General features: G+C 46.5%; 1 protein-coding gene across 2 annotated transcripts in view; it reads right to left on the bottom strand.

Moving 5' to 3' along the window:
• NFATC2 (nuclear factor of activated T cells 2) overlaps positions 1-13,111 on the bottom strand; it is a 90,453-nt gene that overhangs the window by 6,475 nt on the left and 70,867 nt on the right. The window contains exon 10 of one of the 2 annotated variants that reach the window (XM_084537954.1): positions 3,727-3,814. The exons of the other annotated variant lie outside the window; for it this stretch is intronic. Within the exon in view, the coding sequence (XP_084394080.1) occupies positions 3,771-3,814 (44 nt within the window). The 3' untranslated portion in view covers positions 3,727-3,770. The remainder of the gene's footprint in view (positions 1-3,726; positions 3,815-13,111) is intronic. 2 annotated transcript variants of the gene reach the window in all.

Raw genomic sequence — 13,111 nt, 5'->3', positions numbered from 1 at the left:
TGCTTGCCTAAAGCACCCCTTGGTACCTCCTGGCACAACTTTTCTTTCTAGGCAGCGATTTTGTTAAGAGAGAGCCCTAACACACGAGTGTGTTGGTGCAGAACTCCAGAACTGCCTGTCTGGGGACTCCGTTTCCGTGCAGCTCCTTGGCACTGTATTCACGGGGGTAGGGGGGATTGCCAACTTTGGAAACTGCTTATTTACTCTAAGAAATTTGCCTTAAAAACAAAGACCAAATTTTCTAAGGTTTCAGACCCAAAATCTGAATGATTTCACCCCATTGATACTTCAGAGCTAAGACAAGGACTAAGTCAAAGCTGAGCAGATCCTCACCCAAGCCTGATTAATTGTCAGGGATAAAGCTGTAAGACTCCACAACACTTAAGCCTGTTTCTAACAAATGATCATGAAAAATAACAATGAACGTAGTATTTCACAAACAAGTAAAATGCGATGCCCAATCTCGTATCATCTCTGGGAGATCGCACGCGTTAATTTATAATAGTATGACTAATACTGGGACTAGCAGCGAGATAAAAGAAGCGGGCACCCACTCTCACGGGGTCATTTCCTTTCTAACAACAATGGAATTTATCTCAGAAAAAAAAAGTATCTATGGTTTATGTGAAGCTCAGAGCTGTTGCTATACAGCTGTCTGGTGTGGCTGGGTACTTCTCAAGGACCAAACATCTGCACAGAGCAGTGTAGGTGCAGGGTGGGAGGCGCAGGGCAGCAGTCCTCTGAGTTTCCATGTGCCCCATGGCCTGTGCTGATGGAGGATGAGGAGGGGGCTGAAGGCTCTGCAGGGTCTCACTGGAGAAGCCCACCCATGGGCTGGGGAGCCCAGCAGTGCAGTGAGCCGCCCTGGTCTCTGCCGTGGGCTCTGACACGAGGCACATCCCATCCCTCCATGCTCAGAAATCCCCTTGTGAGCAGCCTGGGTTTCAGCTCTTCTTTCTCATTCCAGCCAGGAAACGCCTGGTTTCAATCAGATTGGTGCCTGCTGAGGAGCACATGGGCCAAAAATAGGTGTCTGACAGCCTGGCCTCTCCTGCTGCCCAGCCTTCTACAGCCACTGTCACCTGGTGGCCTCTGTCCTCAGCCTTTTGGGTGAATCCATGCCCGTGAAGCACATCGCAGGGGGGGGATTTGGTTATTGCTGCTCTGCAGTGCAAGCAAGCAACCAGAGGGAGGTGAGGTTGGTCTACTTTCAGGCAAAGCCCTCCTGCGGCTCAGTCAGAAGGGCTTCCTGTTTGCTCTACCCAGGAAATGAGAGGAGCAGGTCTTCAATGGAAATTTTTCACAGTCTCAGCTAAAAATAGCAGTGAGGTAAAAGAAGTGGGCACCCACTCTCACAGGGTCATTTCCTTTCTAAAAACAAGTGGGCTGAGGCTGCAGGCCGATTTATTTATTGACAGGCTTGTTTGAGCTGCCAGCACACCAAAAATGCTGTGTACGAGTTTCCTTTCATACGATGCAGCCACTGCTCATGGAAACATCAAGCCAAGTCATCTTGGTCTAAGAGGGGTTAAATATTAGGTGAACGAGCAGGTAATTAATGGCGTTTGCTAACCCTTAGCCTTCGGAGGGGTCCCTTTTTGGTGCTGTTTCTCAGGCTGAGCTTCAGGCGAAGCGAAAGCTATCAAGCAGCAATAGCAAACCGCGAGCCCCGAGCCCAGCCAGCGCGGTCCCGCTCGCGGCTCCAGGCAGGTGGGACGATGCGGTGACGGCTTACTCAGCCTGCAGCCTTCACTTTCCCTCCTGCATGCTGCCTTGGAGGTCAGCGGTGGGTTTTGTGGGCTGAGGTTACAGACGGACAGCAATCTGAACGAGCTAGAGTTGCAGGGGGACGTGGAACAGCAGCCCTGTGGAGGGGCTGCAGGACCACGCTGGAGGGCACAGCCGGGCTCCCTGTGTGTGAGCTCTCACAGGCTGCAAATTGGGGTTTTGTTGTATCTGAATGACAAGGTCGCTCCCTGTCATCGGGTGGCCTGAATGTCCTGTACTCACCCTGAATTCCAGCTAAATCCACGTGGAGGGTAGTGAGGGGCAATTTAGGCTCAGCTACACTGGAGCTCCAAGGGAAGGATGCGCCAGTCAACGACTGCCCAAGCACAAAAAGCCCAAATCTACACCCAGAGCCCCTAAACTAACAGACATGGAGTGGATCCCAAGGCAGGTATGGCTCTCCTGGCTTGGAGTCACTTCCACACAGCCTGGTGACATCGCCCACCTCCAGTGCATCTGCTCCAGAGATCTGGGGAGCACTAGGATGCAGCCTGAGGTGTAATCTCAGCGGCTTGGGTTTCAATAGCAGGGTGAACAAAACCGGCAAACTGAGACATATCTAAACTTCAGAGGAAGCTGAGCTCATGCACGGAACTTGCTATTCTGAAGTCCCACCTATCTTTTTTTGGTAACATGGTTAAAATGCCTCTCAAGTATCGGTTCTCATTATCTGCTCATTTCTAGCTGCGAGGAAATAGAGATAACGTGATTAATAAATAAAATGTTATTTAAGGTGCCTGGCATGTGACAGCTCTGGAGCACACTGCTGTTGATCCATTTAATGAGCGATTAAATGGGGACATGAGGACATATGCAAAGATTATGAAAGATGAAATCATAAAAAAATGTATTGAAATGAGAGCTGACGTCAGCCATCCAGACCAAGGAAATGCCTAGGGAGGCCTGAATCTCTTCAGCATATCCTGTTAGATACTGCTGCTGGATGGGTATTGCCACAGCTCTGGTGCTTGGAGATCCCCACGCTAGCTCGGAGACTGGCTAAAATCACAGGGGGCTGGCTGCGTTGTGCTAATCACCGAGCTTTGATGGGTTACAGTCAGGCTCTCAGGCTCCACTTCTCAAAGACGTTTAAGACTCTAATTCGCATCCTCTCAGATAGAAATCTGGAGTGTATTCGCTTGTGGGATGATAGTGGGTTGTATTAAATACTGAGCTTCGCCTAGTAGTCCAGAGACAGAAAACAGTCTCCAGTTTTAGCTGGCAAAGAGTCAGGCTCCTTGGAATTGATTACATACATGCACACACTCGTATGCAAGCGTGCGCGCACACACATCCACACACGCACTGCAGTAACAGCTCTCCTAGCGTTATTCCGTCTATGTGTCTGGAATAACACCAATGGAGTCAATGCTGTCACAGCACTGTATCCGCTGCAGTGGCTGGGCTTTTGGGATCCTCTTAGAGCGAAGGTCCCATCGCAGGAGGCAAAGCCAACCTCCCACGGGTCGCTCCCTGCACCACGCTGCTGGGCACGGATCCCACATGTTCCCTTTGCTCTGCCAGCATGGCCGAGAGGCATCTTACGTGTGCAGCCAACACAAGGCTCACGGGGAGGGACTGATGGCATTTCAGGAACCAGGGAGGGAAGTTGAACCCTGAGCTTTTAGCGTGCCACGAAGACGTGACCAGGCAAACCGTGGTCCTAGCGTGGTCCTGGCTGCTGCCAGCAGGATGCTTCGGCCCAGCATGCACAGCCCCGTCTCTCCTTTCCTGCCCACCAAGCCCCAGCTAATGCAGGACAGCTCCGTGGTACACACGTAGGGAAGAAAAAGGATGAAAAAAATTAAAGTAAATTAAATAAGAGTTTAAACCCTCTAAGCCAAATAAAAAGGGGCATGACTTTTTCATTGAAAAAATAAATAAATAAAGGTTAAGAGAAACACACAGCTGGAGAAAAGGCAGAAAAATACCAATTACCTTTCTTTTTGATTGCTTGGATCAAAGATCACAGTCATTCTTTTTCATATAATGTTTTGTATCCAGCTAAGGTGTGTATCTATCAGCTCTGAAAAAGATTTGCAAAACCATTTTTGAGAAAAAAAAGTAACCTTTGGCCTATGTTGCAAGGCCAAATGTTACAGTTTTCAGCTACTCTTTCATTTTGTGCTTTAATTTATTAAAAGGACATTTCAGCATATACAATACATAAGGCAGAACGTAACCGCTGACCTTTCTGTTTGCTCAGATCCAGCACTAGATTTTACTTTTTTCCCCTCTTTTCTCAACTGATATTATCTAAAAATAAGTATGCAAAAAATTACACTCCTAAATTGATCACAAAACAGACAAGAAATGCTGGTAATTTGATCTGAGACTTCAGAGGCACAGGAGGTCCATGTGTCTGGGAGTCAGGTCAAAGACTAGTCACTGCCTTTTGCAAAACTCAGGTGTGTTATCATCTTCGTGGCCCAAATAAAACATGACACATTTATGCCAGATCAAAAGTCAGTCCCTCCTTTCAAATCAAGAGATCTAAGCACGGTGGGTGTAAATTACACTCTGCTTGAGTTGTAAGGAAGAGGAAAGATACGTGCAAAGAAGTTATGCAAGTTACAGTCTTTCCTTCAAATACAAATGAAGTTTTTTTTTCTCATAAAATGGCAATGTTTAAGATTCTGATTCTTTTTTTTTTTTCTTTTTTTTTTTCTCTTTTTTTTTTTCTCTATCTAATCTTTTTAGATTTCTTTTGAATGCATCATGAAAGCAGTTGGCACTTCCCACAAAACCATGTGGAAATTAAAAAATTATTCCAATATTAAGGAGGAAAAAGTGCTTCTTAAAAACTAAGCTAGTTTTGAGTACAGGATTCAGAAGTGCCTTTGCTGCTGGATTTCAGGTGACTATATATAGAAGAGAAATATTTTCGTTGGCTCCCTCAGATCGTGCAGCCACGTATCATACGCTGGAACCTACCACTCAGTACACAGCCTATTTTATATTCTGCATCCTGGAAAATCAGCCTCTGCACATGCAAGCAGAGCAACTAATTGACTGGTAAATACAAACTTAGGTGTATCAGGCACAAGGAGCCCAAATCCAACAAACTGTCTTGGGGAAAAATACCAGGGTGGGGGGATGTTTTTATAAATCAACAGCAATGAAAGGCTTTTTCTGGAAAATTGGGACAGATAACTGCCAAGAAGTGCTCAGCTGTAAAGCTCTGCTTTAATTGCATCTCCACCTCTCCAAAGGGTTTTTCTCCTTATTGAAATAATGCCAGGAAAAGCACCCTTGAACTTTTTTTGTATTGTAATTTATCTGTGTAAACTATAAGCCTCTTTAATGCCATCCAGCTCGACAGCAATCGTGTCATCTCTGTTACTCATGCAAACTCTTGGAAGAAGTTGCTGATCTCAAACTACGAGAGCCCCAAACTCAGTCAAGTCCCGTGATGCATTTTTGCTACAATAGTTTCAATAGACTCAAAACCCATCGGCATCTTTCCATGAATTTAACATCATGATATAGATATCTGATGGAAAACAGAATCTAAATAAAACACATATTTTTGGCTAAAGCCTGTCCCAACTCAAATCAATAGCTAAACTCCTTGCGATTCGCGGGATCTCTATTTCGCTCATGCCGTTTAACTCAGCTCCCCTTCTATGTCAGTAAGCTCCCAGAGTGAGGTGCAAAAAAAAAAAACATCGCTATCTGTGGTACCATCCTACCCAAAATCTTTAACAGGAAGCTGCGTGGTTCTGCAGCAAAAGAGCAGAAAATAAAGATAGCATTGCTGTTAAAAAAAAAAAAAAGTGTCCTAAATTCACTGTACATCAAAAGTATCAAGAAGGAAATACTCAAAGCACAAATCTGTCCATGACAACACCCCAGAACTTTTAAGGACTTTCTAAGCACTTCCACTATTGTCAGCCTGCTTCCAGAAAAGACCAAAAGCCTATTGCTATGAAACATCTGTGTTAAAACTGTGAGGAAAAAGCGTGACCTAGTGGTTAAGGCACAACTGGACAGTGGGGCTCGCAGCCTGGAGCTCTGCTATGCCGTCATCTTGCCGTGTCGCCCTGGCCAAGTCCAAAGTGTTCCCAAAGGACCAGCTCTATCAAAGGTTTGCTTGAGTCTGAAAAATGCAGACAGACTGTGAAGGTCACACACAGGGAACTTAAATACTTCACAGAAGTATTTAAAGGAAATTTAACAGAAAAAAAAGAGCCTGAGATGACGATGACTTGGAAGGAAAGGAGCCCGTGTGATGATGACACAGAATGAGCCTGTACGGAGCGTGTGGAGATAGTGGAGAGCACTTCATTTTCAAAATAATCCCACAGGGATGTTATAAAGTCCTTAGGTAGCTTGAATCCCAAACTACCAAAGGCATGAGGTGCTGAGCTCAGGCACTGTAAGCATCCTTGTAGCCACCAAGGTAAGATAGCAAGATAACACCTTTAAACCCATAACCATCAGTCAGGGTTGGAGCACTCAATATCTCTAAAAATTAGGTCCTAAGTATTTCTATTAGGATGATCAACATTGAGCCAACATAGGTTAACGAGCACTCTGAAAACAGTGTTCTGTCTTTGTTTTATGGCATCCAAAGCCAGGAGACTACGGAGCATCCCCCACCCTGGGGATGCCGTGTCCTGGGAGCCCCTGGGTACCACTGCACGAAGCTGGCTGCTCTCTCCACATTATCCATGCACAATCCTCAGTCAGAAGTCGTTACACTGCCAACTGTGCCCTCCAGGCCCTTTATTCCCAGTGATACAAAGCAGTGAGCAGCTCCAGGGGAAGGAACGCAGAGCACTTTGCACGGGTGGAGATAACGCGGACCCCGCACTGCTTTCCCCGTACTACACACCATGGGGTCTGTCCCAGTTTGCCATGCTTCACTTCAGCCGGTTACACAAACAGTTACAATCTTGTAAATCAGTAATAAGTTGCACCTGAACCTGTAAGTGATTAGTAAAAAATCATTACGCTTCCGTGGCCAGAGGACTTTCACACAGTTAATCAGTTAAGAAGAGAACCGGGTGTTAACGGGTTGTTTAATTCCCTGGTAGACCAGTTTATTGAGACCCCCATAACAAGAGGACCGAAATCAGAAGTGCAAACAATGTATGGGAGAATTATATTGCCTACAAATGGTGTTCTGGCCCGGAGAACAGGCACCAACTGGTGCACTAAGGTGAGCTGAAGGAAGGAATTCTAGAACTGAGTGGGTGCCACCTGTGGTGGTTTCTCCTATTGAACCCAGTTGAAAATTTCAATCTATTATAAATTGATGAGTTGAGTTTTCTAGGCACTTTCTCCATGAACCAGGGGTTACATGGTATCTGCAGGATACACACGCACTAGCTTTCTCATCCTGGGTTGTTGCCTGGAATGGCAAGAGAAAGAGCAAATTCTGCTCCCGAGTGTGATTTCCTGTTAGCTTGATGAATTTCACTATTTAAACATAATTTTTTAATCTAGAGATTCTAAGATAGGTGCAAACTCTGTTTACACATTGACTGGAGGAAGAATCCGTGCCAGCTGGCAATGAGAGAAGTGCACCTTCAGGCAAAACGTTGTGCACTTTCCCTCCTGCCACAGCAGGAAGCCTTTGGAGCTCATCTGGAGGGTCAGTTTCCACACTGGTGTAAAAACCCTCAATGTAGAGCACCCCATCTTGGTCACTGCATGGCTACAATGAGGAGAGGCACCCCATCGAACTGGGGTGTTTCTGTAAATGCCAGTCTCAGCACCCTTTTTCTGCCTGCTCCTCAGCACTGCGCATGCTGAAACCAAATCCGAGTGATGGCAACGGGGTGGTCCCAGCTCCAGGCCTGGGTTACCTGGCATGGGACTGCCTCTGAATGTTAATGGTGACGCTGCCAGGAACCATATGAATAAAAAGCAAAAACTCTTGTATTATTAAATTTGCTGAGAGGACGATAAATAGTCTGTTTGTTTACCAGATAAACCCTTTAAGTCTGCTCGGTCACTTTGTGTAAGGCATTACATAGTGTCTGACAGCTTGGTGAAGTTCTTCTAGGAGTCTAAGTAGCCACTTTGGGAAGCATACCTTGAAAGTGGAAAACTAGATCAGCCTGGGTGTGAGGAGGAACTCCAGGCCACCGTGGATTTGGTTTGTAGTAGCTTTCCATAACAAAGTCTTTTTTTAACTGACTTTCTTTCTGCTCACATATATTTAGATATGACTTTCATTCTGCAGTCCTCTGGTGCCAGATAGTTTTGGCTGAAATTGTAAGGGGTGGACACATGTTTGAGTCATGCAGTTGGCTCTCTCTAGTTGATAGTTAGTAAGTTACTGAGAAAAAATGAAGTTTGTATTTAGTTTTAGTTAACATGCAATGAGACGAAGTGAACTATTCCAAGCAGAAGATGCACATCATAAATACATATACAAAAACTTATACCAGAACAGGATGGAGTTCATTTTCTTAAACCACATTAGTTGGCTAAACAAATACAGAAATTCTACACTGATGGACTGAAGCTTGAAAAATACGAGGCAGGAGGCTCCACTTTCTCACTCCTAACTCTTGATCTAACTCTGTGGCTGCTGCTGCAGAGCACGGGGGTGAACTGTGCTCGCATCTATTTCTGTGAGCAGCATATGGACCTTGTGAATTTGCTACAAAACTGCTGAGATAAGCAGCACCATTTGGTATTAATATCTATTTCTTTTCGATTAAAAACAGCAAAACCAAAGGCTTTTGCTGATGATTTTTTCCTACAGTAGCTTGCACCTCGCGGTCTGAGCACTAATGCAATTTGTCGCAGATACCGCAGTGCCTCTAAAATAGTACCTGCCAGCAGGAAAAGCACCCAAGCGACAGCACTGTTTATTCACATGGCACTTTGCAGTTTCATCATTCTCCTAGACTTAACCTATTTACTGAGAGGTGATATGAGTCATTCAGCGAAGTGTTTGAAAAACAGAGAGAGAAAAAAGAATGGATGGGAGAAAGCTGTGTTTTACAGGAAATAATTGGGGGGTAGGAACCGACGAATAGTTACAGCATGTTCAGGACTAGCTGAAAGTAACGAGAATAGGCAATGCTGCTGCTTTTTGTGTTTCTGTCACAAAGGAACTACCAGAACAAATATTTAATTGAGGGGAAACAAACCATTTAACAAATATTTAATTGAGGGGAAGCAAACCATATTACTCTTCCCTTAAGGCAGTTTTGCAGGGGATGAACAGTCAATAATGTAATCTATTTTCCTCCCTTGAGCACTTGTGTCTATTAATCCAGACAACTATTTACTGGCTCTAATTCTCTGGCATCTTATCTTCTGCAGCGTCTTAACTTTGCAAGCGTCCCTGCCGAAGGGCTTGTGGATTCTTGCAGGATCTGGTCCTCCCCAGCAAACCAGGTTTCCTTCAAACGTGTCTGAACTGAGTTTTGAAGCTGGTTCTCAGGAGAAAACAGCCAGCAGAAAACCACTGTCCAAGGGAACAGGAGAGATGCGCAAATGGCCTATGAACAACTGCGAGATAGACCAAGCCTTCCTATGCAACAGGCATGCAAATGACCTTCTGCTTGCAATTACTCTGCTTTCACAAACAACTTTGGAACAGCGAGCACGAAGAAGGCATATGTTTCTTATGTGCCTTATTTTAAAGAGGATTTGGGGCAGTAGGCATAGTGTTCCTAGTGCAAAACCCCGAGCATGGGAACATATGAAATCACTTTTGCATACAGATTATTTTTCTATCACAATTCCACATCCTTCAGCAAATGCATGCTTGGGAGCAGGTTCTTCCCCTCTGCATTAGGCACTGAGTGCTGAGCGCTGTTTTCAGAGCACTGCTCTCAGGAACTGCCTCTGCAGGTGATGGAAAGGGACCGGGTAGGGAGGTCTGCAGGTCTTGGTAATGGGAGCCCATGACAACAGGGCAAGTAACTTTGGGGCTCCAGTTACATGCCCCAAGTTCACTGGAAAGAAGCCAGACCATTAAGTATTTAAGTGGTTATTGACAGAGTGTTACAATTCACATAAAACAATGTCAAGGAGGTGCCACATACAAGATGCTGCGTGTCAGCCCACGGCCATCTGTTAGCTTTTATTTTGCTCTTTGACTGTAAGCCCTTTGAGGCAGCAACTGTTTGTTGTTGGGTTGGTTTTTTATCTTGGGAGTCAATACAGCATCTGTCACAATGGAGAGCTCAGCCATGAGGGGTTTTCTACTGTACCAAAATACGATGATAAAAATAATCCTATGGGGCGTACGGACAGATTAGAGGCTGTGATGAGGTGAGAGGGAGAGCTCATTGTAAGAGACACCTGTAACTACAAAAGGAGTGCAAAGTTTCTGGGGAGCAGATAGTGTAATTGCCTTTGCATCTCACCTCAAGAAGGACGGGAAGCTCTGACAGTAAATGGCCTGACAACATAACAAAAATGTATGTGCATCATCTGTGGATTTAAAACTTTCAGTTTGAGTCAAGGACACGAACAATAAAACTTGTGTTCTCAATATGAAGAGAAAAGAGAAGGGGGGATATAAATTACCAGAAACAGAGCAGAGCTCCTCCATGCCCAATAGCTGCTGAGGTGACTGGCTTTAGCTGAAGTGCAGCCAGAGCTATGGAGGCTGGGCAATTTCCAACCTCACCACAACAGCAATAACCTACATTTGTTCAGACATTAGCCCTCAATTATTTGCAGACCTCCCATCCCAAGTCTAGATCAAGCCATAGGAACAACCACCCAAAGAGACTGCCCCGGGGAATCCTTCCCCGGACGTGATGAGCCATCCCGAATTTTCCAGCTGTGAGGTCTCCGAGCTGCCTGCATCCCCGTGCGACCCAGGCAGGATGCGAGGCGCTCTGCTCAGCGCCGCGGCTCAGGGGCACGCGGCAAGCACCTAGCAAAACCGCCCTAATCCCTCCCAAGTTCCCATGGGCTGCATGACAACGTTCTCCTTCGCACAGCCAGCTCACGAGCCCCGCGTCTGGAGCTCATCTTGAACCCATTAGTTTGCATTTAACCATCCACTGCTACATTTCCTGGGTGAATTCCAACCACACGGCGAAGGCTTTGGAAGCGCGTTGTGATAAAACACCCTCTTGCCTAAAATAAAGATAAAACTTTCTTACGTGTGGTATGAGCTCATCTGACTACAGAACACTTTCAAAAGCAATTGGCAGGTCGCTCCTTCAGCGAGGAAGGGGGACTGAACGGGAACACTGCTCGTCCTGCAGTTGGGGAACCAGCCCCAGACAGCTGGAAGACTCAGCAGTAGCAAATTCAAAGGCCAAGCTCACAATAACTCCTTCTCAGTGGTCTCAGAAGGAGAGCAACTGCCAACACGGATGAAATGCCCTGGTTAACGCACACAGTATAACAGAATATGAAGCCGCTGGTACCTTCCTCAAGGCCAGATTTTTAAAGCTATTTTGGTAGCTAACTGTCAGCTAAATCTCTGTGGATGAGACATTTACCCACTCTAAAAGCCAATCAGTTATACAAAGACACGAGCACGCATCACCTCTCAGAATCTGGCCCAACCTGTGCCACCATGGTAGAGAAGATGGAACAAACGTTGGTGAACAAGAGGAATCCTACAAGAGGAGCTGGGGGTTAGTTTTTAGGATGTCGAGGAGAGATGGGAAAATTTTTGTAACAGGACTGAATCAACGCTGCCTCCTTGCACACTCCTTGCAGCATCACCAGGAGAAAGGCTCACAGTGTGGCACCACCACGGACCGACACTGAGCAGTGCTGCCATAACCCGAGGCCAGCAGCAGGAAAACAGGCAGGTGCCCAGTAAAGGGAAGGGAAGACTTCAGGTGTGAATAAACACCCCCTCAAGAGACCTAAAAATGAAAGTAATTACTGGTGGGAAAAGATAAACTGTCCAAGAAGCTGGGTCTTTCCCTTTTGCTGCCAAGAAGATAAAGCACACTCCAGGTTTTAGTGGGTGGCGAAGTCAGAGCGGGCTCATGCTGCACGTGGGTGCTGGGAGAGGGCAAGAGGAGCCTCGCAGAGCTGAAATCTCCCCACGCTGTGCTGAGGGTGCCCGCTCACCTGCAGGTGCCCCGCTGAGCAGCAAGCATTACGTCCACAGCCAAGGCAGCAGCCAGCATCCCTGAGGGGCTTCAGCATGCAGGGTGATGCCCTGCAGGTCAGGAAGGGGCTTTCCTCCTGGGGCTGCTCCAGGCATGGCTGAAAGCAACGCTGAGAATAATGGCACCATTTATATTGGGGCTGTAAATCACAGCTGCAAGTAGAGACTGCCAGCTGAGTCTCCAGAGAGGGTTTGGTCACTGCTGACCCCACCTGAGATCTGAAGGGTGACCTAGATACAGAGGGCTGCAGCCTTTCACCTGCAAAGACAGGCAATTTTTATGGTTCCAGAGGCTGGCAGTCTCCAGTGGGGACTCCCCCCTTTCCTCCCACGTGGGGTGTCCCAGAAATGTCCCCTGGCTGCAGCTCTTGTTCGCCTGCCTGGACAAGGCACTCAACTGCATGGGGGCAGCATCAGAAGGGGGAAAGAGCAACACGAGAGTGGTTTGTTTGGTTTGTTCTTTTTTTTTTTTTTTTTCATTCTGAAATGTCATCTGCATCCAGCTGTTAGTATTTTGGAAATCTGCTCGGTTTTGTTTTCCTCGTGTGGTTCAGCATGGCTGATGCTCCAGCTGCAAAACCTCAGCTGCCAGTGAGCCTGCTTAAAGCAGCTCTGCAGGAAAGTCCATGTCCCGGCCAGCACCTTCCTCTCCTGGGGTCCTGGGGGCAGCCTCTTCAGCACCCCAAAGGGAACGGTGCTCGGTTCCACCATAACCACACCAGAGGAGAGTGAGGTGGTCAGGACCTACACAGTAAGTGTCTACAGCAAATGACGTGGCAGAGAAAGTATTTTGGTTGCAGCCAACTGCATCTTGACCCCAACAGCTTCTGCTTTTTGTGAAAGTATCCCAATGCCTACACCACGAAATGCAGCATAACAAATGCACTGCAGATTGATAAACCTTCAAACACTGTGGCATTGCTTGCAGGTTTTCTGCTTCCTTTTTTTTTTTTCTTCTTAAATTCCATACTGTTATGAGTATAATCTATGTTATCTGTAAAAATGCCATGAATCAGCAGCAGGACAGGTTATACATGAATGTGGGTGATGAATTCACCCAGCACACGTCCCTTCCAGTACTTCTCCCATGCCCAGTACAATTTCCTGCTCTCTCCTGAGCCCACAATAATGTCCTCATTTTCCCCTGACCCCAGAGCAGACACCTCCTGCTACAGCCAGAGAGCAAATGGATCCAGAGTGCCTTGAAAGCGCAGGAGAGTGTGCAGAGTCTCCCAAGGAATGAACTTAGAATGGGGTGTGGGT

This window comes from Aythya ferina, assembly GCF_964211825.1.
Source record: "Aythya ferina genome assembly, chromosome: 16".
Taxonomy (NCBI): Eukaryota; Metazoa; Chordata; class Aves; order Anseriformes; family Anatidae; genus Aythya; species Aythya ferina.
The sequence above is the reverse complement of the archived record's forward strand: the minus strand, read 5'-3'. Positions and strand labels throughout refer to the sequence as shown.